Below are 22480 nucleotides of genomic sequence, written 5' to 3'. Positions count from 1 at the left end.
CAAAAATTAGAAAAATCAGAAGTAAATCAGAAAGCTTCAATAAATAAGCTTTAAGAAACCAGAATAGTAAAATAAGATGAGCTCTATTTGCAGATCTGCAATCAGAAACAAAAACTAATAGTTTAATGAATTAAAGATATTAGAGTGGACTATGAATTTCATCAATATTAAAAACAGAAAGGAAAACCTTAGCTGGGTGTGGTTGCCCACATGTGTAATCTCAGCATTTGGGAGGCTGAAGCAGAAGAATCACTAGTTCAAGACCAGCCTCAAAAAAACGAAAACAAACCAAACAAAATCCCAAAACAAAAAACCAAAACCAAAGAGACAAAAAACCTCCCCACCAAACCCCAACTTTCAGGGGTAAGTAGTAGAAGGCAAGTTTGAGGGATTACAGATAGCTTTGAATCCTCTGTTACCTTAACAAATAACACAGTCCACTACTGGGCAGAAGGTGCAAGACCAGAGATCTGAATCACATTAACTCCGCCAACCCTTCTGGAAAAACAACTGGGAGAAATTTAGAGAGTTCAGTTATTGATGATTCCCCCAAATCATGTGAAGGCTGCAAAAAATATGTCTAACCTACTTAAGGAGAAATAAATGCTTCTCTGTGGATTCACTGCACATTGTGCTATGTGGGGCCCCCCCCTACTCCCTCCACCCCCATTCTCTCTGGCTTTAGAAAAGTAAAGCTGGCAGGGACAAATGGCTTCGTGTTGTTGGATGGGAGGGAAGGACAAAATGACGCTTGCAGCCATGTAAGTGAGTAAGGGATTGTGCAGCCCTGAAAAGGGAGCCAGCAACAAGACCTGGATGAGCTAATGCCTACAGCCCCAGACACACACGCCACTGCCACTGCCAGGCAAAACGGAAGAGCAAGCAGCTACCGCAATAAATCCTTACGTGCTCTGAAAAGAACCTCTTGGAGAACGAAGCTACGATCTTCCGGGCTTCTAACCCAGCTTTCTGCCGGACCTTATATTCCTCCAACCAATTGACGTAGTCGGTGGGGCTGTAGTGTTTCATAAGGGACGGCCACCTACAAGGAGAGAAACAATCCCGTGGGCTTAGCTGACACTCAAGGGCAGCCCTGCAAAACAAGGCTGGTGGAAAGAGGGGACCCTGGCTGTGGACCTAGTTCAAATCTCCATCCAGCATGCACTCACTCACTCCCATGGTGTGACCCTGGCATGGCTGTCTCCATTCCCCCCTCCCACTCCATCTCTAAGAGGAGGACGGTGGTGGCCACAATCCTTAATCGCGATGACAATAACAGTTCGCATCCGTGGCGCGCGCCTCCTCAGAACCCGGCCCCGTGTGCGTGCCTGCCTTTCCTACATCATCTCACTTAATGACCACGGCAAAAGGTGGGTCTAATTTGTCACCACTGATCCAAGTGGATCAATGAGGCTTAAGAAAGAGAAGCTGCCTCCTCCTACACCCCCTACCTCCGACCCGCACCCCCCACCAAGGTCACGGCGGGAGTAACGCAGGGCCAGATGGGATGCTGGGATGCCGGGCTGCTCGGCATGGAATCTGTGCAGTGCACAGCCCACCCGCCGGAGCCGCGCGAACGCCGGAGCGCAGAGCGCGAGGGCGCGCGCCAGGCCCCCGCCGTGGGGCTCGGCCGCTGGGCGCCCGCGATGCGCCATCTGCGCCCCCCGGGGTGGGCACGGCGGGGCCGGGCCGCCGGCCTCGGGCCTTTGTCTTGCCGGCCGCGGGAAGGGTCCGGGTGGGGTCCGCGCATCAGGGAGCCAGGGGACTGGACCGGGCCGGACCGAGTGGGGGGGGTGGCGTGGGGTGAGATGGGGTGGGGGTCGCAGCGCAGGGCGCGCAGGGAGCGCAGGGACCGCGGGGGCCGCTGCTCACCTCACCCGGAACTGCTCTTTCCACACCTTCCCGCTGCTCTGGCACACCTCGCGCAGCCGCCGGCAGGTGCTGGACACGCGGCCGATGTCGAGGGCGGTCAGCGAGCCGCTGCACAAGATGTACTCCAGCACCTCTCCGGGCAGGCTGACCAAACAGCTGAGGCCCGCCGCGTCGGGCGCGGCCTCCTCCGCCAGCGCGGGCACCACCTCCATCGCGCTGTCGACCGCTGCCGCCGCCATCTTGTCCGCGTACCTGGGGCCGACGCGCGCGCGTGCGCGCGCCGGGGAGCTTTGCTTCACCCCGCCCACCCCGCGTCGGTGGGCGTGGCCAAAACATGGCCCCGCCCATAGGCGACCACGCCCCCTCGGTCCAGTGGGCTAGAAGGGGAGGAAATGACTACTCTGGTCAAGGCAAAAGTAGCATCGTTTAAAAAAAATTAACTAATGTTTGCCCACGACCTTGGCCGCATGCTGAAATAAACAGTTTTCCCCAGTGGATGCTAAGCCAGCCACTCTACTTGCTTTTCAGGGGTCTTCACTGGAGTCCTCGGTGATGGTATGGAGAGAGGTAATAGCTCCCAAGTCTGTGTCCCGCTTTAAGACAATGGATGATGGGGAGCTGTCCTGTATCCATTTCTTAATTATTCTCGATTCAGTAATCCTATTTGGGGAGGCATATTCCCCCCTACACACACAATAGGTGCCATATTTATATCTATTCTACAGATCAGATAAAGATGGGAGCACTGATCCAAAGCCATGAGGGTCAAAAACCTGAGTTTGAACCTTTAAAGTTTCCATCAGGTGTGGGTGGGTATCTCCAATATTTGAATTTACTTGTTTTTTTGTTTTTAAACTCAGTTCAATTCAATGCCATGCATTGTTCTATAGGGAAACAGAGATAAGAAAAATGGAGTTCTTGTGCCCCAAGAGCTGGAATTCCAATGAGGACTTGAAGATCTACCAGTATACAAGAGGCTGTAGTAAAGTCTCCCCAACTTGGAAATCAGGACACCCTGAGAGTTGAACTATAAAATTATTCTCAATGGGTGGTGTTCAGCTGTCCATGGCTCCCTATTGCCCTTAGAAATAAATCTGAAATCCCTAACATTGTTGCAAAGGGACAAATTCCACCTCTCCTTGCCATTCTCTCCTTCCCTAGCCATGCTTGTTCCCAGATAAGCTGGTCTTCTGTTTCCTCCCACTTCTGGCCTTCTCATGTGTCCTTCTCTTGCTGCTTGAAATGCACTTCCTGCCAGCCCTCTCTCCTCCAGGGCTCGGCTTAACTTCTCTGCAGAGTGCAGACTCTCTTTTTTTCACCCCAGGACCAGCATGTGCTCTGTTTCAGTATATATATATATATATATATATACGTATATATACATATATACGTATATATATATATATACGTATATATGTATATATACGTATATATATATATATATATAATTTTAGCAGTATTAGGGATTAAACCCAAGGTCTTGCATTTGTTGGCAAGTGCTGTACTACTTGAATCACACCCCCAATCCTTATGTTGTTATTTTGTGTTTGAGACAAAATCTTGCTAACCAAGCTTGAGCCCAGGCTGGCCTTGAACTTGAGATTCTCCTGCCTTAGCTGCCTGAGTAGCTGGGATTATAGATATGCACCACCACACCCAGTTCCAGCATTTTTCAGTCGGGTAATTAATTTCCTTCATTTATAGCCATTTATTCGATGAGTCTCTTCCCCTTTTGCTCTGAAGCCAGGACCCTACCAGAGCCACCTCTGGCTGCCTACTTACTTGGCACAGGTCCTGCATATGGCAGATTCTCAATAATTATCTGTAGACTACAGATATCTAACCAGCTATTGGACTACAGTGTGTTACATAACCCGTATGAGGTCCAGTTTCTTCATCTGTAAAATGGAGTAACAATAATGCCTGCCTTCTGGAGCTGTTTGGAGGATTGAGATTTGAGTGAAATTTGTAGAGCTGTGCCAGACGCAGAGAAAGTGCTAGATAAAAGTGGGTTACTGTGAAAGTTTGGGAGAGGGCCCCCCCATGGGCATGCCACCTGCTTTGGGCCACTCTGGGCTAGGATCACAAGTCTGCTCCGCAGCAGAGCTAGGACAGGCCAAGGTCTTTTAGCTCCAGCCTTGGCAACAGTGCCAGGTTGGGGCGGGGAGAGTGTGAACAAACACACAGCACCCCACTCCAGCCTCTTTGGCTGTTCCATCTGCACACACCACACCCGGCTCCTCCCCCAGACACCTGAGTTGAAAGGCCAAGTGTGAAGGCTTTTTCAGGGTGAGATGGGGGGCTTCACTCCAGACCCAGCAATGGTAGAAGAGAACCGTCTGTTTGTGAGAGGCACAGGGAGCCTCTGCCTTGGGCCCAGATTGGCAAAGCAAGGCCTCCAAAGACCATACTTCTTGCTCCTCAAATCCATCACCTTCTCTCTTTGTATCCTCAGCCTCTATCCTGTCCCTATGGTGGCACCTTACTGCTCCCCCAGCCTTGGTCCTGACCCTGAGAAGATGCAAATAAGCTTCGATGGTGTCTGAATCTGGATTAACAGTTTTCAAACAGTTGGAAGGGGGCAGCCAGCCCCCCACAGCTGCATCTGGCCAGGCTTCTTTCTTGTCTTCTGATCAAAGATGATGAAGATACTGTTGGAAGAAAACAATTGCCTGCCAATTCAGGAAATCCCCCTCTGTAGCTGGAGAAAGGCAGTTTTATTATGGAATGCACATTAAGTCAGAGTGTGTGCACATCACGGGAACTGTGATGAAAAAGCAGAGAGCAACCCCAGACCTTCTATGCAGCATGCACTACCTTATATACCAACTTCAAAATTCACGGTGGGGCTGAGGACACCTGACTAGCAAGCATGAGGCCCTGAGTTCATATCCCAGTGCTGCTAAAAAAGAAAAAAAAAAAAATCATGGTAACTTGTCCTGGAGTGGAGAACCTGACTGCTGCTGCCTTGTTGATACATTTTTTTCCACTTCATTCTAAACTGGCCTGATAACCAGGGTACCCACTGTTCTGGCCAATTGCCTTTGCCTCAAGGAATAATAAAACTGAAATCTTTATGAGCAGGTGGTTACAGTTTGGAACAAAGAGCCCAGGCTGAACTCCCACGGGACAGGAGGGGGTAGGGACACTGTCTTCCTTTTATTTACATTTCAAAGAGCTATTTCCCAGGCCCTGAACAAAAACAATCATGGGGAGGAAAGGGGGCAGGAAACTTATTTTAGCCTTTGCAAAAAGGGGCAAAATGCAGATAATACATTAAATGGAATGGTGTTTGGTCCTAGAAAGGAATGAAGTAGGGACACGCGTCGCAACCATAAGAATTGGACCTCGAAGACATTATGCTAAGAGGACAAATGTAGATGAGTCCCCTTATATGAAACTTGTAGAAAAGGCACATTTATGAGACAGAATTAGGTTTAAGGTTATTAGGGGTTGGAGGAGGGAAGAGAGGGGATGCTGTTTTTTAGTGGGTAGGGTTATGGTTTGAAAAGGAAATACCCCAGAGGGTTATGTGTTAAAGCTTAGGTCCCCAGCCAGTGTTACTATTTTCAAGGTTCTGGAAACTTTAGGAAGTTGGACCTGTTAAAAAGAGTCAGTGGTGGTCCATTTTCAAGGCAAGGCATTTAACCCTGGACGCTTGCTTGCAGATGTTGGGGGAGGGGCAACTGATAAAGGAACTTAAACTGGGAGGGGTAAATCAGGATAGAATGAGAAAATGCTTAAAAACTGTACATGCCAGAAAGCACTTGTCACAGGGAGACCTTCCCACCTCAAAGGGAGGTGGACACCACTTACAGCCCACTTCTAAAATTTGACCAATCCCAAGAGGCATATTTAAAAATAAACCAATGGGGGGTGGGTAGAAATGTACATCCTATAGTACTTAGCCAATGAGGAACCAGGGGAGGGACTTGTGCACTGCAGACTTACACCGCTTTGGGTGTGTCTGCTCACCAGGCACCCATTCTTGCAAGGTCGCCAGGTTTCCACTGTCTCCACGTGTCTCTGAGTCCATTCTTTGAGTTTGGACTAGCTGGAGGAAGCAGGCCATTGGGAGCAGGTGTTTGGGGGTATCTTGCTCTGGCCCCTTCCTGTCTCTCTGCTTCCTGTCTGCCATGAGGTAAGCAACCTCTGTACCTGCTCCTGTTGTCATGGTGTTCTGCCTTTCTACAAGCCCAGAAACAACAAAGCCAGAGATGATGAGCACTCCAAAACTGTGAGCCAAAATCTCTCTCTCCTCCTTGGTGTTGCTTGTGTGTGTCACAGCAATGAGAAAACTACTAACATAGGTGCAGAGTTTGTTTGGGGTGATGAAAGTGTCTCAAAAACAGTACTGACAGTCACACAATGACACAGATAGTCTTTAATGTCACTTATTTGCATCCTTAAAAATGGGTATGGTGGCCTGGCACCAGTGGCTCACGCCTGTAATCCTAGCTACTCAGGAAGCAGAGATCAGGAGGATCGCAGATGGAAGCCAGCCCTGAGTAAATACTTCTGAGAGACCCTATGATACACGGATGACATGCAGGAATTTTCAGCTGTTGAGGGTCCTTGGGTCCACTCTGAGAATGGAAAGTAGGGGTGGACTCAAAAGATTTTATCTGTAGAGAAGAGAAGAGAAAGACTGCATAGGGGCATTCAGAGGGAATTCAGGGGGAATTCAGAGGGTCCCGTGGATCAGATTGGAAATTGGGTTTTTATAGCATTTTTTTATTGCCCGAGGGCGGAGATGTCTCTGGGGTGCAAACAGACATTTGTTTCCTGGGAAGAAGAAGTGTCTCCTTGGCCAATTATCACCTTTTGGCACTTCCTGAAGTCTGCCCTTCACTTTATCTCAAAAAAACCATCACACAAAAGGGCTGGTGGAGTGGCTCAAGGTGTAGGCCCTGAGTTCAAGACCTAGTACTGCAAAAAAAAAGAAAAGAAAAAAATGGGTATAATGGTATACTTTCTGCTCTATTTTAGCACAATAAAAAACTAGCACACACACACATGAAATTTACATACCTATCAAGACACAGAGGACCTATAGACAAGCACAACATTTCTGAAGGAAATGCTTTAAGAAAGGAGGTTGAAGCCTGAGGGCATAGCTCCGTGGTGTAGCACTTGCCTAACAGGGACCAGGCCTTGGGTTTGATCCTCAGCAATGAAAAAAAAAAAGAAAGTAAGCCAGGCTCAGAAAGACAAAGCCCACATGTTTTCTCTTGTAAGTGGAAAACAGATCCAAAGATAAACATATACACAAAACCAAGCACGGTCATATACAAACTCATATGTAGAACACATTTGCAATAGTGGATCCGCTCTATGGAATTCCGGGAGGAAGGAAAGGAAAAGAGAATGACAGAGCATCAGTAACACCGTAAAACATCACATCTATGAAGGTAGAGGATGGAAGGATGTGTGTTGAAAAATGGGGGGTGGCAGGTAAAGGGGTCAGGGAGAACAATGAAAGGGGCTGAACCGACAAAAGTAAAGTGTACCCACAGTGGGGACACTTTGAGACACCCCTGTGAACATTGATTTAGATATTAATAATGAAAGACAGGACTATAAAATAGTACAGTGTGTCGGTGGGTGCTACTTGTGGGAAGAGGAAGGGTGAACGAAGATGATTAAGGTGAGGGGATATGGTAGATGGACTTCATATACTTACACGAACTAGAACTAAGAAACCTCTTGTAACTGTTTTAAGTGGGGTGGGGAGGGGGTTGAGGAGGAGAAAGGATGGGGGTGAGCTAACCAATGTACAATATAAGCCTAATCAGACTAGTCACATTACTCCCCCCTGTATAATGAATATATCCTAATAAAATTTTTTATAATAAAAAAATAAAAGCAGGAATGGCGAATGGACAGAAAAAAAGGAGGGAAACTAGTTTTGGGGTTTTTTTCCCCTATTATATGCTCTTACTGGGCTGCCCTGATTTCCCTGACTGTGTCCTGAGCATTGGTCCACCCTCCCTGATTTTTAAGTACCTGGGACAAACCCAAATCCCAGAGGAAGCCCCTCAGAGCCCCATCCTGCCTGGCTTCCCGGAGTCCACTAGGGTGCACTCTCCCTTGATCCTGGACTGTAGGTGTATTTCTGGTTATCTTCAACTGGAGCTTGCATGAAAGCGCCAGGATTTAGCTAGAGAGATGCTTGAACCTGCCTCAACACCTTCAGGGCTGGAGGCATGGCTCCAGTGGTAGATTTAACCAACTGGGGGATCAAAAACATTTTTTTTAAAGCCAGGCATGGTGGTTCACGTCTGTAATCCCAGCTCTCAGGAGGCTGAGGCAGGAGGATCCTGAGTTTGAGGCTAGCCTAGGCTACATAGCGAGACCTTGTCTCAAAGCAAATAATAATATTAAAAAAATTAAAACAGATGAAAGTAAAACAAAACTGCACATGTACAGACATTTTTTCCCCCTCATCGTTATTCCCTGAACCATACAGTAGGCTAAGTGGTTAGGCAGCGTTCACATTGCGTTAGGTGTTACAAGTCGTCTACAGATGGTTTAGAGTATATGCTGGATGTATGCAAAGCCTATGCCACCTTCTGTAAGGGAATGGAGAGTTCCTGAACCAGGCTTGCCATATCCATCACAGACTGTCAGTCACGGAGATGACTTTGAGAAAGAGGAAGAAGTTGAAATCAAGTACGGAGATGGGAGACCTAAGTCTCAACTCTTTCTCCCCAGGGATACGGTTTGGAGATATCCATGGGATAAAGAAGGTGGGGAGGGCCAAGTGGGGTGGCTCATGCCTGTAATCCTAGCTACCTGGGAGGCTGAGATAAGGAGGATCGAGATTCAAGGCCAACTGGACAAATAGTTCTCGAGACCTCATTTCCAAAATAACCACAGCAAAACAAACTGGAGGTGTGGCTCAAGCAGTAGTGCACCCACTTTGCAATTGTGAAGCCCTGAGTTCAAATCCCAGTTCAAAAAAAAAAGGAAAGTGTGGAGAAGGGGGTTAGAAGTGCAGTAATCTGTGGCCTGTGCAGGTATGATCAATTTTCAAGGCTCTCCATGGGATGCATGTTCAGAAGATGGCAGCTGTGGCAGATGTGAGGGTGGGAATTTGGGCCTCCTGACATCAAACGGTCACCTGTGGGACACCACTGAGGTTCAAGTGAAGAGTCAGTGATTTCAACAAAGGTGGCTTTCAAGTTCCTGAAAAGTAACCTAGGCAACTGTTACCATCCTGACCCACTGGCAGAGGTGTTATCTGCAACAACTCGTGGGAGACCAATATATTGCTCCAAAACTAGTGACTTAAAAAGTCAGCTAAAGGGGAGTGGAGCTGAGGGTTATTCAGATTTCCGCACTGTTTCATGAGCTTCTGAATACTCAGTGTTGCAGGGAATCCTGGATCGGGTCCCCGTGGAGAACAAGGTGAGGCACGACTGTATGCATAACCTTTCTTGCTGCTCTGTCGTTCTTCCTCCCTGGGGTCTTTGTTAAAACAATTCCTTTTCTGAGATACTGCTCAGTTTGGACTCAGGCTTCACATTTCTGCTCTGGCTCTGGTCTTCAGGTCCACCTCATCAGCTCTGTGGCACTCACATCTCTTCCCGAGAGACCACAGCCTCTGCCAAAGCAGGGCCTCTGTTCAATTTTGCTTAATATGGATTGACTACACCGCTGGGGTATGTGAGAGCCATGCATTTCTGCATAATATCTGCAGAAGTGCATGGCTGGACCAACTCACATCACTGTACCTTCATGGGCTTCGATGTCCCCTTACCTTCTGCAGGGTCCCCATGGTCACCTTATTGTTCATGCCTTCCCTTACCACCTTGTTTAAACTCTCTGTCATTTTTTCATGATTTTTTTCCCCACCCCAGTTACTTAACACTGTCTAACAACCTTTTCTTCTTTTTCTCCTTCTCCTCCTCCTCCCCCTCTTCTTTAGTGTTATTATTATTTTGGTAGAACTGGAGTTTGAACTCAGGACTTGGTGCTTGCAAAGCAGTTGCTCAAAAAGCAGGCACTCTACTACTTGAGCCACACCTCCAGTCCATTTTGCTCTGGTTATTTCAGAGGTGGGGCCTCTTGAACTATTTGATCAGGCTGACCTTAAACCTCGATCCTCCAGATCTCAGCCTCTCAAGTGGCCAGGATTACAGGCGTGAGCCATCAGTGCTGGAATTCTTTTTATTATTTTTAAAGCTTCCTTGTTGTAAGCATAAGGAGAGACGTCTCTCCTTACACTGGCGTTTGAGTTCCGCTGGTCAATCTTTCACTGCCCAGTACCTAGCAGGTCCTCATTATTTCCCCACTGAATGAATGAATGAATTCTGTAAGTGTGTTAATTGAGCTGGCTGTATTTTGCATGAGGGTGGCTATGCATCTTTGGAGGCTGAGGGTGGACCATGGTAGGTTGAAGAATGACCCCCAAACACGTCCATGTTTCTAATTTCTGGAAGCTGTTGACTATGTTACCTTAAATGGCAAAGGGGCTTTTCAGGTATGATGGAGTTAGGAATTGTAAAGCTGTCCTGGACTATCTGGGTGGCCTCATGTACTTACAAAGGCCGTAGTAAGAAGGGGCAGGAGGGCCGGAGTCAGAGAGAGACGTGATCAGGAGAAGCAGAAGATGGAGTGATTCTGAGCCATAAGCCAAGGAATTTAGAAGCGACTAGAAGCTGGAAGAAAAGGAAACATTTTTCTCCCTAGAGAAGAATGGTAAAGTAAAGCTGCCTCTGTCTTTTCCAGCTCATGGAGGCTGCCTGCATTCCTAGGCTCAGGGCTTCATCCCTCCAACCAAGGGGTCAGTTCACCCTCTGATTCCTCAAAGCACTGAATGCATTTGCCCAAAAACATTATGGTGGTTTTTCAAGGAAGGTGATGCCATTAGCTTGGAGGAAAAAGGGATATATTTCTCTCTCTCTTTCTCTCTCGATTTTGCCTCCAGCTTTTGGCTGAAAAACTGCCTTTCCATTAGTGGCTCTTTTAAACTTTCCAACCCAAACAGGTCCCACTGCACACCGATAGCATCTAATCAGTGCGACAGGTACCACACTGGAGGTCGTGCTGTGTTTCCCAGGCTGTCTTGCATTTGATAGTTGTTTTGTGTGGCTGTGGAACAAGGAAGGGAATGAGGAGACTGGACACACATCGCCCTGAAAGGATCAGGAAAGAGCAGAGACAGCAAGACTCCAAGTTCAATTCCACACTACTTGGAGAAAGCCCAGGTGTGGGGAGGCCAGGAGACCCCTCACGTCTACACCCCTGCCCCCCAAGCCTAGTGATACAAAGAATATTTTCAAAACTGCAAAGAAGTGGGTTTTTAAAAAAAATCCACTTATTGCGCATGTCTAAATTCTTCAGCTATTTGATGAACTTGATCGTGTTTTCCCCTAGAGGTCTTCCGTACAGGGTTTTTCTTTTGGTGATGTGGGTTAAACACTAATTTGATTGGTCCGATTGTAAACATGCTCCCTGCTTTTGTTCTCTTGGTGATTTTGTGAAGGGTACAATTTAGAATAAATATTTTCACTCTGTCACTGACTGTGAAGCCCATATGCTGTATGAATCTGTGGTGACTTACAAAATTCCTTTATTCCTCTTCCCTCCCCCACCTAACACATTTCATTTCCCACCCCTCTCCTTTAATTTGTGCTTAGGAAGGTTCTGTTTTGGTGTAAACTTGAATTTTTCACCTGGTTGCCAGGCAACAGAAGCTATCTAGTTGGGATGCATGTAAAATAGCTGGTTAAACATGCAGGCGTCCAGACCGTCCCGAGCCAGGGCTAATGGGGAGGAAGGGGATATGCCTAAGACTTGGCTTGTTGAGCATAGTGGCTCATGCCTGTAATCCCAGCTACTTGGGACAAGGACCAAAAAGGCCTGGGGCATAGCTCAAGAGGTATAGTGCTTTCCTGCAAGCTCAAAATCCCGAGTTGAAACTCTAGTACCAACAAGGGGGGGCGGGGGAAGAGACGGCAACAGAGAAACTCCAAGCTTAAGTGTCAAAAAATCTTCAAGATGGGGCTTTGTGTACTTCTAGAAGGAAAAGTAGCTGAAAAAATTGGGAGGAAGTAGAGCTCAGGAGGCCTCTTTATTTTTCTTTCCTGTTCCAGTGTATTAATTGCATATACAGTATTAACTCACTTAATCCTATCACAACCACAGAGCCTATTTTACTGTGAAGAAATGGAGGTACAGAGAGGTTGGGTAACTTATTCAAAGTTGCACAGTTAGGAAGAGGAGGAGCTGGGATTTGAACCAAGAGAGTCTGGTTGTGTTAGCAGCATAGGGCAGTAGAGAAGAATGCAGGTTCTTGGGCTGGGCAGCCTGGGTTCAAATCCTATCTCCAACATTTCCTAGCTGTTGTCTTTGTGCAGCTGTCAGTCTCCTTATGCCTCAGTTTCCCAAGCTTTAAGTCAGGGAGAGACATATGCTAAATAATGACATTTCGCTGACAATGGACTCTCTGATCATATCCCACCCTGAGCAATGCATGACTGTCCTGTAGGACTAAGTATTCTTAAAGACTGGCTTTTTGTAACTGCTAGCCATTATTTAATCAGCTAATAAATTTTGTAGGACATCAAGGAGTAGGGCCTGAGAAGATTTCCCTGACGCTTGTTCTGTCTCTGACCTTCATTTTATACTTGACCTTGGACTTGAGGCTCAGAGATAGGACTGAGAAGTTAGGATGGGGTGTGTGTTTTGAGGGAGGGTGACATTGTAATTCAAAAAGCTGGATGTTTAATGGCTTGTGGCTTAGCATCAGGAAGTTGTGTGACGGTCACAATGGCCCCAGCACCCCAATGGCTGTGTCCAGAAGTTCGTGGCAAAGTCTCAGCCCCCACCCATTCCCAGTCAATGCCTTTATAGTAACCAACCTGGCAGGGCGTCTGAGACCAGTGCCTCTTCAGCTGTACTTGTAGAACTTTTGAGGTCTCTTCCTTGTGGAACTGGATCTCAAACCAGGACCTCTGGGGTCCTCAGGGCTGTGTGCATAGGCAAGAATGGCCAAGGTGCCGGTGGTGCTGAATTTCTCTGGGGCCCCTCCTACCAATGCAGCTGTGATGGGAGATGGGAGTTCTGGGGAGGAGGTAGAGACGGTGCTGAGCTACTCTACCCGGATGTGCATCAGAACCTATCTCCCACTGCAGCTGGGAGTGTCTTCAGGTTCAGCCCCTTGGAGGTGGCTTCACCTTGCCCAGGAGGAACTGATGTAGAGGTATAAAACTCAGCCTTCTATTCCTGAATTAGGACACCTCTGAAATGTCATTTTTGAATTCCCTGCAGGGCTGGCTAAGGTGTCTACTGAGATGATGAGGTGGCTTAGGCTTTCCCTGTGACCAGCTGGACTTCCTCTCCCCTTCCTAAGACCACCCCCTTATCAGCCTCCTCCAACTCTGTCTCACTGTGAGCTCCCCGGGTACCTGAGCTGTGACAGCAGGCAGACGTGAGAAATTCCAAGGAAATGCGACAGAAGACACTAGCCGGCCAAGTCAAGTCCACTTTTTAATGTTTTCACCATAATGCAAACAGGCATAAGTAGGCTTTTTTGTTGAATCCCATAAAATCAGAAGATGATATCTATACAGAAAAAGAGCATGCGGTGAACACAGCCTGGACGACCTGGCGAGGAGCATGGGGCATCGGTCCGTTGAGGAAAGTGCTGGAGCACATGGGACACTTGGCAGAGATTAGCAGCATCAAGAGGTCAGAGGTCAGAGGTAGGGGGACATCTGAACTTCTGACAGTGTGTGCGTGGTGAGCTGGAACCCCAGCTCTGCCCATCTGCCCAGCCACTCCAACCCCAGAATGGTTACCTGTGGGTACAGCCATAAGGGGTGACTGATCCTGTTCTCTGGGCCTGTTGAAAAGCCACTTTGGAACCTAGAGTGAGTCTTAGAGTCACAACACCACAACAACATAACAGGGGCGGGGCCCACGGGGAGGCCTCACACCTTGCTCAAGAGCACAGGGTCTCGGTGTTTCTTAATTAGAATCAATGGCAAGGACACAGTGTCTTATCAAAATGGAACCATCCATCCTTCTGGCTTGGAAGGACATTTGTGAAGCCATACGATTTTCTCCTCTACAAATCTTTCGAGTCTCAGTTTGGAAGCAGATGATGAAGATGGTCGTTGAGATGAGGGAAGCCTTGTTGGCTTTCAGGTCTATAATGAAAAATTCCAGGGGGACCACTAGTGGCCAGTCCCTGATGTACAAAAGCAATGGTTGTCAATCCAAGGGATGGGTTATCACCTCCTAGGAGACACTGACACTGTCTGGAGACCTATGTGCTGTCACAATTGCCACAAGACTGCTGCCAGCATCAAGTAGGGAGAGGCCACAGGTACAGCTCAACAACCTACGATGCCAGTGACAGCCCCCAGGACACAGAAAGATCCAGCCCCCAAACCCAACAATGCTCAGGCTGATGGGCCGCCCTGGGATAGAGGCTCCCAAAAATTTGGAGCCAAGTCTGGGCATTTCCATGTCCTTGATGCGTTGTCTAAGAGGCTGTGCATTAAGGCACATTTGCTTCTGCCTGCCAGGGCTGCAGCCTTAGGGCGGAGTGGGTTGGGTGGAGGTGCCCATTTGTTCAGAACTGCTTGGATATAACAGGGCAAAACAAGCTCAAAGCATGTTGACTTTTGCCACTCCCAGCAAGGACTCCAGGCTGTGTTCCTTAGCTGAAGTGCTTGGGACCAGAGCGTTTTTGATTTTGGAAATTATTTTTGATTTTGCAATATTTACGTCTATATAATGGATACCTTGGGGGGTGGAATCCAAGTCTAACAGGACCTGTTTCAGATACTTACGCACATAGCTTGATGATTTTATTCAATATTGTAAATAATTTTGTGCATGAAATGAATTTTCCATTTGCAGGGCTTAAAATGTTTTGGATTTTGGAGCATTTTGGATTTTGGGATTTGGGGATTTGGGGATCAAGAACACTCAATTTCCTCATACCTGTAATCCTAGCTACTCAGGCAGATATCAGGAGGATTGAACTTTGAAACCAGCCCTGGCAAATAGTTCACGAGACCCTATCTCTTCATAAAAAAAGGACTGGTGGAGTAACTCAAGGTGTAGGCTCTGAGTTCAACCCCAGTACTGGAAAAAAAAAAAAAAGACAAAAAAAGAATGCTCAACTTGTAATAAGAACAGATGCCCATATGCCATATTGGAGACACAAGAGGGTTTGGGGAGTGGAAACTTTTCTTTCCAGGCTCCTTTTGTCACCAGGTGGGGACTGGCAGAGAACTGGGGAAGAGGGGTGAGTGTGAGAGAAAGCCAGGAGGTCAGGTCAGTCTTGGCCCCCAAAGGCCAACTCCATGTCCGTGGGGATTGTCTGTGTTTGGTTCTTGGGAGGCAAGGCCTTCTTCAAGATGGAACTATATAAGCAAACGTGGCTGGCTTAAAACAATCTAGAAGCTCTCAGTTTTCAAATGGTGTAGGGAGGGAGGGGCCCAACCTAGCAGGAACCACTTATCCTGTGATTTGGGTCAGAACACCTCTCCCTTGTTTTGGGCTGAGGACAAAATCTGAGCTTTTTGGAGACTGGAAGCAGGTGCTACTGAGAGGAGGGTTAGTCTGTTAGCCGGGCTCAGTTTTCTTCCTTTGTGTCTAGGTTTTGCTGGACCGCCCCACTGTCAGTTAAGGACACAGCTTTATGCTAGTTATTGTCCTTACTCTCCATCCAAGACAGACAGGGCACCAGGTCCTGTAGATTCATCCCCTGGAATCTATTACTCTAGCTACTTCTTCCCTGGCTTCCATCTTGGTGGCAATAATAATTGGCCAAAGACTATGGGCTGCCCACAGTGGCTGCTTCAACCACACCTTCTTTTCCAAGCATAACTCAAAGTGACTGGAGATGTCAGAAAAATGTACTGAGGTCTACCAGTTGTCTAAAAAATGAAGTCACCATGCCACTTACCATATCTGTTGCCTGGCTTCTACAGCTCTTCCCAGTGCTTGCCTCCCTGCCCTGATCTCCTCGGCCTTCCAAAACAGCAGGATTCACCCTCCGGTTCTCCTGTCTCTTCCCTTTTGTTTTGCCCACTTCCTGGTAAGCTCATATCTTCCGAAATCCACCAGCGAACTCTCACCCATGTCTTCTCAAAGCCTGGTCAATTCTGAGAACAGCATCTCTACCCACCAGATTCTGACACGGAAGAACTGTTTTTCTGTTCTCTGGACACTTCCTTCCACGCCCTGCAGAAGCAAGGTCTTCAACATTTGGGCCAGACAACTGTAACTCCACACTGTCTCAAGCAATTCACCTTCTTTGTACAGCTAGATCTGTAGACTGGGAAAGCTCAATTACCCAGCCCCCACAGACATCTGCAAAAGCCGGGTGCGGTTAGGGTTTGGACTCAGGTCTGCTTTCAAAAGTCTATTTTGGTGGATCTGAATCATTTTCTCCCACAGGAAATTCAACACCTGGCTGTCTCACTCCCAGGACCCTGAGGAGGCCCCCTCCCCTTCTGGGACTTAATGTCTTCTGCAGTTCCATGCTGGAGTCACAGTGGTAATAGGACAATGGGATGTGATGGGCTCCTGTCTCGTGGGTATCTCATTCCTCCTGGTCAAACCCACTTTTGCAAAACGGGGCTCATTTTTCAGAGAGAGAGAGAGGGAAAATAAATGGGCCACAAGAACCCAGTCCACCCTGACTTTGTTTACCTACTGCAAAAATCTCATTTTGCATCTATTGTTGGTTATGGGGTCTGAACTAAAATCTGCCAGCAGAGGGAAGTATTTATCCTCTTTGAATCAGAGCTACCCCACAACCCTACTCTGCTCTCTGACCCTTGATAGGCTTTCTCAAGGCAATAGGGCTTTTTGGTTCTGAGGGATCCCAGCAAAGGAGGGAAATCATCAGATTAAGCTCCTGTATGAAGCAGCTTATGTGGTGTTTCAAAGGTCTTAAAACAAGTTCTTCTGGGGTCTGGCAGTGTGGCTCAGTGGTAGAGCACTTGCCTAGTATTTGGGAGTCCCTGGGTTCAATCCCCAGCATCACATCCCCAAAAAAGTTCCTTTTGGAAGAAAGATGATTTTGGTTACAAATAATTTCTTTGCACTCTCTGACAAAATGAAAGAAGGTTTCCATCTGTCTGTCTGCTATTAAGAGGACAAAGACACACAGAAGGTGCCCAACACATAGTAAGTACACAGTGCAAAGTCGTTCCTGCAGGAATCTTGGTTTGAAGAAGGACATAGCAGTTCAGGGAATTAGTGATATCTGAGACAGTGTCCCCAAAGTCTCAAAGGAGCAGAAACAAAGCAGCTGGGAGAAGAGTGACTTAAAACCAGCCAGACTTGAGACAGGAAAGAAAGGGCTATGAAGGTTTCCCTCCAAGCTTGACTGAGATGCTCAGTTCCTATATCCATGGAAGACTGAGCAGGACAAAGTGGGATTAAAGAGAGGCAGGTGAGGTGGTAACTACATGCCAGGGTTGGGGTCTCGAGTGGGGTCATCAGGGAGGGTGGAGTGGAGAAAATGAGACCTGATTTGCCTTTTAACCTTAAGGGGTTGCAGCCTTTAGGGTGTTGGTACTCCAAACTGGATATCCCTTCCAAAGCCATGACACTTTCTCTTTGACAGGCCTCCAAATTGAGCATGAAGAAAGAAATGTCCATGACAGGACATAAGGAAATGTAACCTTTCAATCTGACCAACCGAAACAGACCAGAACAGAACAGGACAGAACTGGGGACCCAGGAGTGATCCTTGAGGCTGGGGACATGAGGATTTCTTGGCTGTCTTTCATTGCCACCTGACACTGATTTAGCTCTCCCACCCCACTTAATCTGAGAAGGGGAACTCGGTAGGCTGCCTCTGAGGGAAAAATTGTCCTAATTCCTTCTTGACGCTTTGTTGTCCATTTTTTGGGGATCTGAGTCAAGGCTATCTGTCAAAATTATTTCAGCAGGCCCAAGGGCCAGTTTCTTCCCATCCTGAGTCGTGGTTCCCACCAGAAGAATCCTGGTAGTTTGTCATGACGTCATCTCTCTCTACTCTGGTTCCTTAAAACTGGCTTTCATGACTTAATCCCCAAGGGTGAAGTGGCAAACCTTATTTGGAGAAATTAAAAAAAAACAGCAATCATATTCTTTCTTGATATTGCTTCCAGGTTCCCAAGTGTTAAAGCCTGATCTACTCACATTCTTTAGGTTCATAAAAGGGTGACTGGAGCAAACTGAGAGCAGGTGGTTCAGTGGCAAGATGGAAAGGCCCTTATTTACAGCATAGTCCCTCTGGCTGCATGATTTCTGGGCCTCATAGCTGGGAATGCCTGGCGAGGGGGCGCACTGAATGTGACCCCATCAGGTGTCCTGGCTGGGGTGAGTGTATTTGGAGACAGGGTTTACTAGACTGTTAGATCGGTTCGTTTCCCAGTGAGCACTGTGCGGACTTGTCAGAACCTAAACACATCAAATTCTGTAGGGAAGATTTTCCTCTCTGTCCTCAAACCTCCTTCCTCAGTCCCTGAATCCCCCCCCCTTTTTTTTTTTAAACCAGGACAATTAAGGGGCTTCCAAGTCTTCCAGGGACATTGACATACACCCTTTGTTATGGACACACAGGGAATTAACACGGACCACCGCAGGTCCTCTGTGAAAGAGTTCGATCTATGAGTAACATGTTTGCACAGGGAAGAGGACAGACAGAGACCCGGCCTGTCACACACGCGCACACATGCGCACGAGCAAAACGGCACCATAAAAAAGGATTGGGGGGGGGACTTGAGCGGCTGAGGGACTGGCCCAGGAGATTTCTGAGGTTCAGTGCCTAGTGCCTTCCCAGGGGACTCTGGATGACAGACCCTAACAGGAGCGATGGCCGCGATCCAGTGGTTTCATGCACCGTGACCTGCCCCAGGCAGCGAGAGGGTGGGAGGACACGGTTTCGTAAGAGCCACGCAGAGTATACAGGTGTTGCGTTGCAGCAGGGGGCCGAGGACACCACTGAGGGGTGAGAACCCAGAAGAGGAGGACCAGGACACAACGACAGGACGAGAGGCAGAGCGGAGGGCCACGTGGGGTCCGGTGGGAAAGGTTCAGCCATGTGTGTCCGCGCTTGGGAACCTGTGGCCGCCCTCGCTGGAGCACTTGGGGTGGCCACCCTGCCGGCCATCTGGGCAGGAAGATCCGGTTAGGAGCTGAAAACCCTGTTGGAGAATGTTAGTGCCACTCTGCTTCCATCAAGAGATAGCTAGGCATAGTGGTGCATACCTATAATCCCAGCACCTGGGCTTGGGAGCTTCTGTAGCCCTAGTGTGTTGGATGAGACCAGGCACATAGTAGGGCCCAGGAAGAGAGACACAAAATGAGGCGTTTGACAATCAATCAAGGAAGGTGTGAGCTTTAAGCCTGAGCCTAGGGGACCCAAAGTATGACGTAGCTGTGTTGCCATAAGGAGAAAACAGAAGATGCTGAGTTTAAGAAATGAGTGTGTGCCTTGTGTTGCTGCAAGAGAGACAGCTGAGCCCCTGCCTGCTTTAAGGGAATAGGACAGGGGCCGAGGTGGAGGCTGGGGAAAGGAGCAAAATTGCAATCATGAGACCACGACTCAGTGTCCTGCTGCCTCAGGCTGTTTCCAGCAATTTCTAGAGGCTGAGGGAAACTGTCAAAATCCTATGCATTGTGATTTGCACCACTGAGAAAGCCCCCAGTGATTTGCAGCGTGAGGGGCTGGCACCAAGGGCTGTAGCAGTGAGTAGAAATACAACTTCCAAGAGGCTGGAAGTTCCTTCTTCCACTAGAGGGTGCCCTAGATGGATGCTGGCATCCAAAGCAGGGGTTCCCCACACTCGGGACCTCAGAGTTAATATGCTAACTGCTGTGTCCCAACTTCCAGATTTCAGATTCAGCAGGTCTGGGGCTGCTGAGAATTTTAAATTTTTCTTTCTTTTCTCTTTCCTTGCCTCTCTTCCTCCCTTCCTCCCTCCCTCCCTCCCTCCCTTCCTTCCTCTTTCCTTCCTTCCCTCCTGCTCTTCCTCCTTCTTCCCACCTTCTCTCCCTTCCTTTCTTCCCTCCCCCTTCCTCCTTCCCTTCCCTCCCTCCTTCTTCCTTCCTTTCTCTCCCTTCCTCCCTCCTTCCCATATTTCCTTCTTTCCTTCCTTTCCTCCTCCCTCACATCCTTCCTTCTTTCCCACCCTTCCTTCTCTCCCACCTTCTCTCCCTCCTTCCTTCCTTCCTTCCTTCTTCCCTCTCTCCCTCCATCCCTTCCTACCTTCCTTCCTTCCTTGCTTCCTTCCTTTCTTCCTTCCTTCCATCCTCCCTCCCTCCCTTCTTCACTCTCTCCCTTCCTCCCACCTTTCTTTCCCTCCCCCTGCCCTATCTCCCTTCCTTCTTTCCTTAAGGCAGAATCTTAGCATACAGCCCGGGTGTGCCTTGAACTCACTATGTAGCCCAGGCTGGCCTCAGGTTCATGGTCCTCCTGTCTCAGCCTCTTGAGTGCTGAGATTACAGGTGTGCACCACCATCCCTGGCAGGAATATGCATTTCTAACACAGGCCTGGATGGTGCTGCTGCTGCTGGTCTGGGGACCCCCACCGTGGGAAGCTCAGACATCTCTGCTCACTGGACTGGAAGACAGAGCTCTGCCTGCCCTCCCCCAAGGGGTGGAGCCACTTACTCATCTGTGTCTTTTTTGCTCTCTTCAATGAAGGCAATGGACTCAGATCTAAGTCGGTTGGTCACTTCATATGTTCTCAGGGTGACTCCAAAAATATCCTCATGGTACCGGTTGTCATCCTGGGGAGCAGAAACAGTTAGGGAAGAGACCGCAAATCAAATGCAAGAGCCTGGGGTGGGGTGGAGGCAGACATGGAGATACCAGGAATGAAATATGCCTAAAAAAGATGGTTCCAACAGAAAGGCTTCTGAGCCCGTTCCTCAGGGTACCTGTGGTTTTTAAGACTCTGTGTCAGCATGCAGGACTCTGCCCTGGGGGGGCACAGGGCCCCTCTAGCCCAGTGATGGCAAATGTCACTGATGTCATCTGGAAACAGGGACACTGTGGATTCTGAGCCCATAAGAGGCCATGAGGCTAGATGGAAACCTTGCCACTCTCCCTCCTCCCCCTTGAACTTGCTCCTGCAAGTTCAGATGTGGGCAAGGCAGACTAAGTGTAATGTGCTCCAACCCATGCAGAGAGCAGAGGACAGGGGGAAAGAGAACGTGGTGTGTCGCACCCAGGGAGCACCCACAGCTGCCCAAAATGCAGGCAGATTATCTGAGATTTTCAGAAACGATAGGAGCCGCTCTGGCAGAACTGAGGGGTTGGAGGTCAAGGGCATTTGCAAGGGCAGAGACTTTGAGGCTCAAAGGCAGGGAAACTGCATCATGACAGAGGAGAGGCGGCATCTGGGACGGGGCTTGGTCCTGGAGGGTTGGAAGATGTTGCTCCTCTGGGGAGCGGGCGGGTACATTCCCACCTGGGAACGGCTTCTCAGCTCTATTCTGCAAAGTCCTCGGGGAGCCTATGAAAGTGACTCCTGAGGGTCAGTGTTAAAGGGACAGGAGAGGATGGGTGCCACCACTCTCTTGGGACTGTGACAATTCTTATCAGAAAGTTCTGTTGTCACTTACTGGGGTTTAGCATATTTAGGGGAAGGGCTTCTGCCACAAACACGCTTCATCACTGCTCATTTGGGAAAACGGGAGGAGTGGGGTCAACTCTGGAGCTCTGTGGAGGTCTAGGACTCGGTTTGCTTTTCTGTGTGGGGCAGTTAGTTGGTCACTCCTGTTACTACTGACGTAACTGGGGGTGATGGGAGATGCAGAAAGGACAAACGATCGACAAACATGCACAAAGCTGGGGTCAGATGTGTTGGATGCTTGGATGGAGACGCACAACAGCCTGGTTGCTTCTTTTCTCTATTAATTCTTCTTTTACTTCTCTATTATTTAAAACCTTGGTTCTAAAGTTTCTTTAAAACCTTGCTTCTTTTCTATTCATTAAAGTCTCTTTCCTTAGACTGGCACTGTTCCATGTTTCCTCTAATCTCTAGCATAACTCAGCAGCAGCAGCTTACCAATCAATCCCCTATCCAAAAACCCCACGTCCTCCTTTGGGGAGTCTTTTATACCCAGTGGTAAACAAGGAGGTGGAGCAGCAGTTCTCGGGGAGGGGCGTGACATCGTAACAAGAGAAACCTGTGTTCCTACTTCTCTGAATGCAAACACTTTAGGAAAAGCAGCTGTGCTGCATTTTGCCTAGGCTTCTCGTAATCTGTTCCCCACAGTTGGTCACACAGCTAGGACTTCGATGGCTGAGCTGCCAGGAGCAGGAAAAGGCTCTTCCTTCCAGATGGACACAGCTCCACACTCAGGTGAGTGGCTTGGAGAGCCAAGCAGGGGCTGTGGCTTTCAGACTCTACCTGCTGTTCTACGTAAGATCTTTTTGTGCAGTGCTTAACCTGTACAACTGTACAGGGCAGTGCTATGGCTTGGTTCCCAGGGTAGGAAAAATTGAATTTGGTGGTTTCTGTCTAGCTACTCAGAGGTCCACCCACTTGTTAATTTCACACACTCTACAGATTGCAGCCATATTTACTGTATGCACCCAAAGCCCACTGACATCTAACCCCAGCTGTAAGGATAT

General features: G+C 48.4%; 2 protein-coding genes across 6 annotated transcripts in view; both read right to left on the bottom strand.

Annotated features, from left to right (window-relative positions):
- The window catches only part of Fbxo21 (F-box protein 21), a 36288-nt gene extending 34145 nt beyond the window's left edge, over positions 1 to 2143 (bottom strand). The window contains exons 1-2 of one of the 2 annotated variants that reach the window (XM_020163666.2): positions 1873 to 2143; positions 907 to 1042 (exon numbers count right to left, since the gene is read on the bottom strand). In XM_020163666.2, coding sequence (XP_020019255.1) covers positions 907 to 1042; positions 1873 to 2111 — 375 coding nt within the window. In that variant the 5' untranslated portion in view covers positions 2112 to 2143. The remainder of the gene's footprint in view (positions 1 to 906; positions 1043 to 1872) is intronic. The other variant, XM_020163667.2, reaches the window with a different exon arrangement.
- A 16729-nt stretch (positions 2144 to 18872) lies between these two features.
- Nos1 (nitric oxide synthase 1) overlaps positions 18873 to 22480 on the bottom strand; it is a 162601-nt gene continuing 158993 nt past the window's right edge. For all 4 annotated transcript variants that reach the window (XM_020163665.2, XM_074061437.1, XM_074061435.1 and 1 more), the window contains 2 exons: positions 20510 to 20628; positions 18873 to 19040 (listed from right to left, as the gene is read on the bottom strand). In XM_020163665.2, the coding sequence (XP_020019254.2) occupies positions 19025 to 19040; positions 20510 to 20628 (135 nt within the window). In that variant the 3' untranslated portion in view covers positions 18873 to 19024. The remainder of the gene's footprint in view (positions 19041 to 20509; positions 20629 to 22480) is intronic.

Source organism: Castor canadensis, chromosome 18 (genome assembly GCF_047511655.1).
Source record: "Castor canadensis chromosome 18, mCasCan1.hap1v2, whole genome shotgun sequence".
NCBI lineage: Eukaryota > Metazoa > Chordata > Mammalia > Rodentia > Castoridae > Castor > Castor canadensis.
This window is presented reverse-complemented; position numbering and strand designations above follow the sequence as displayed.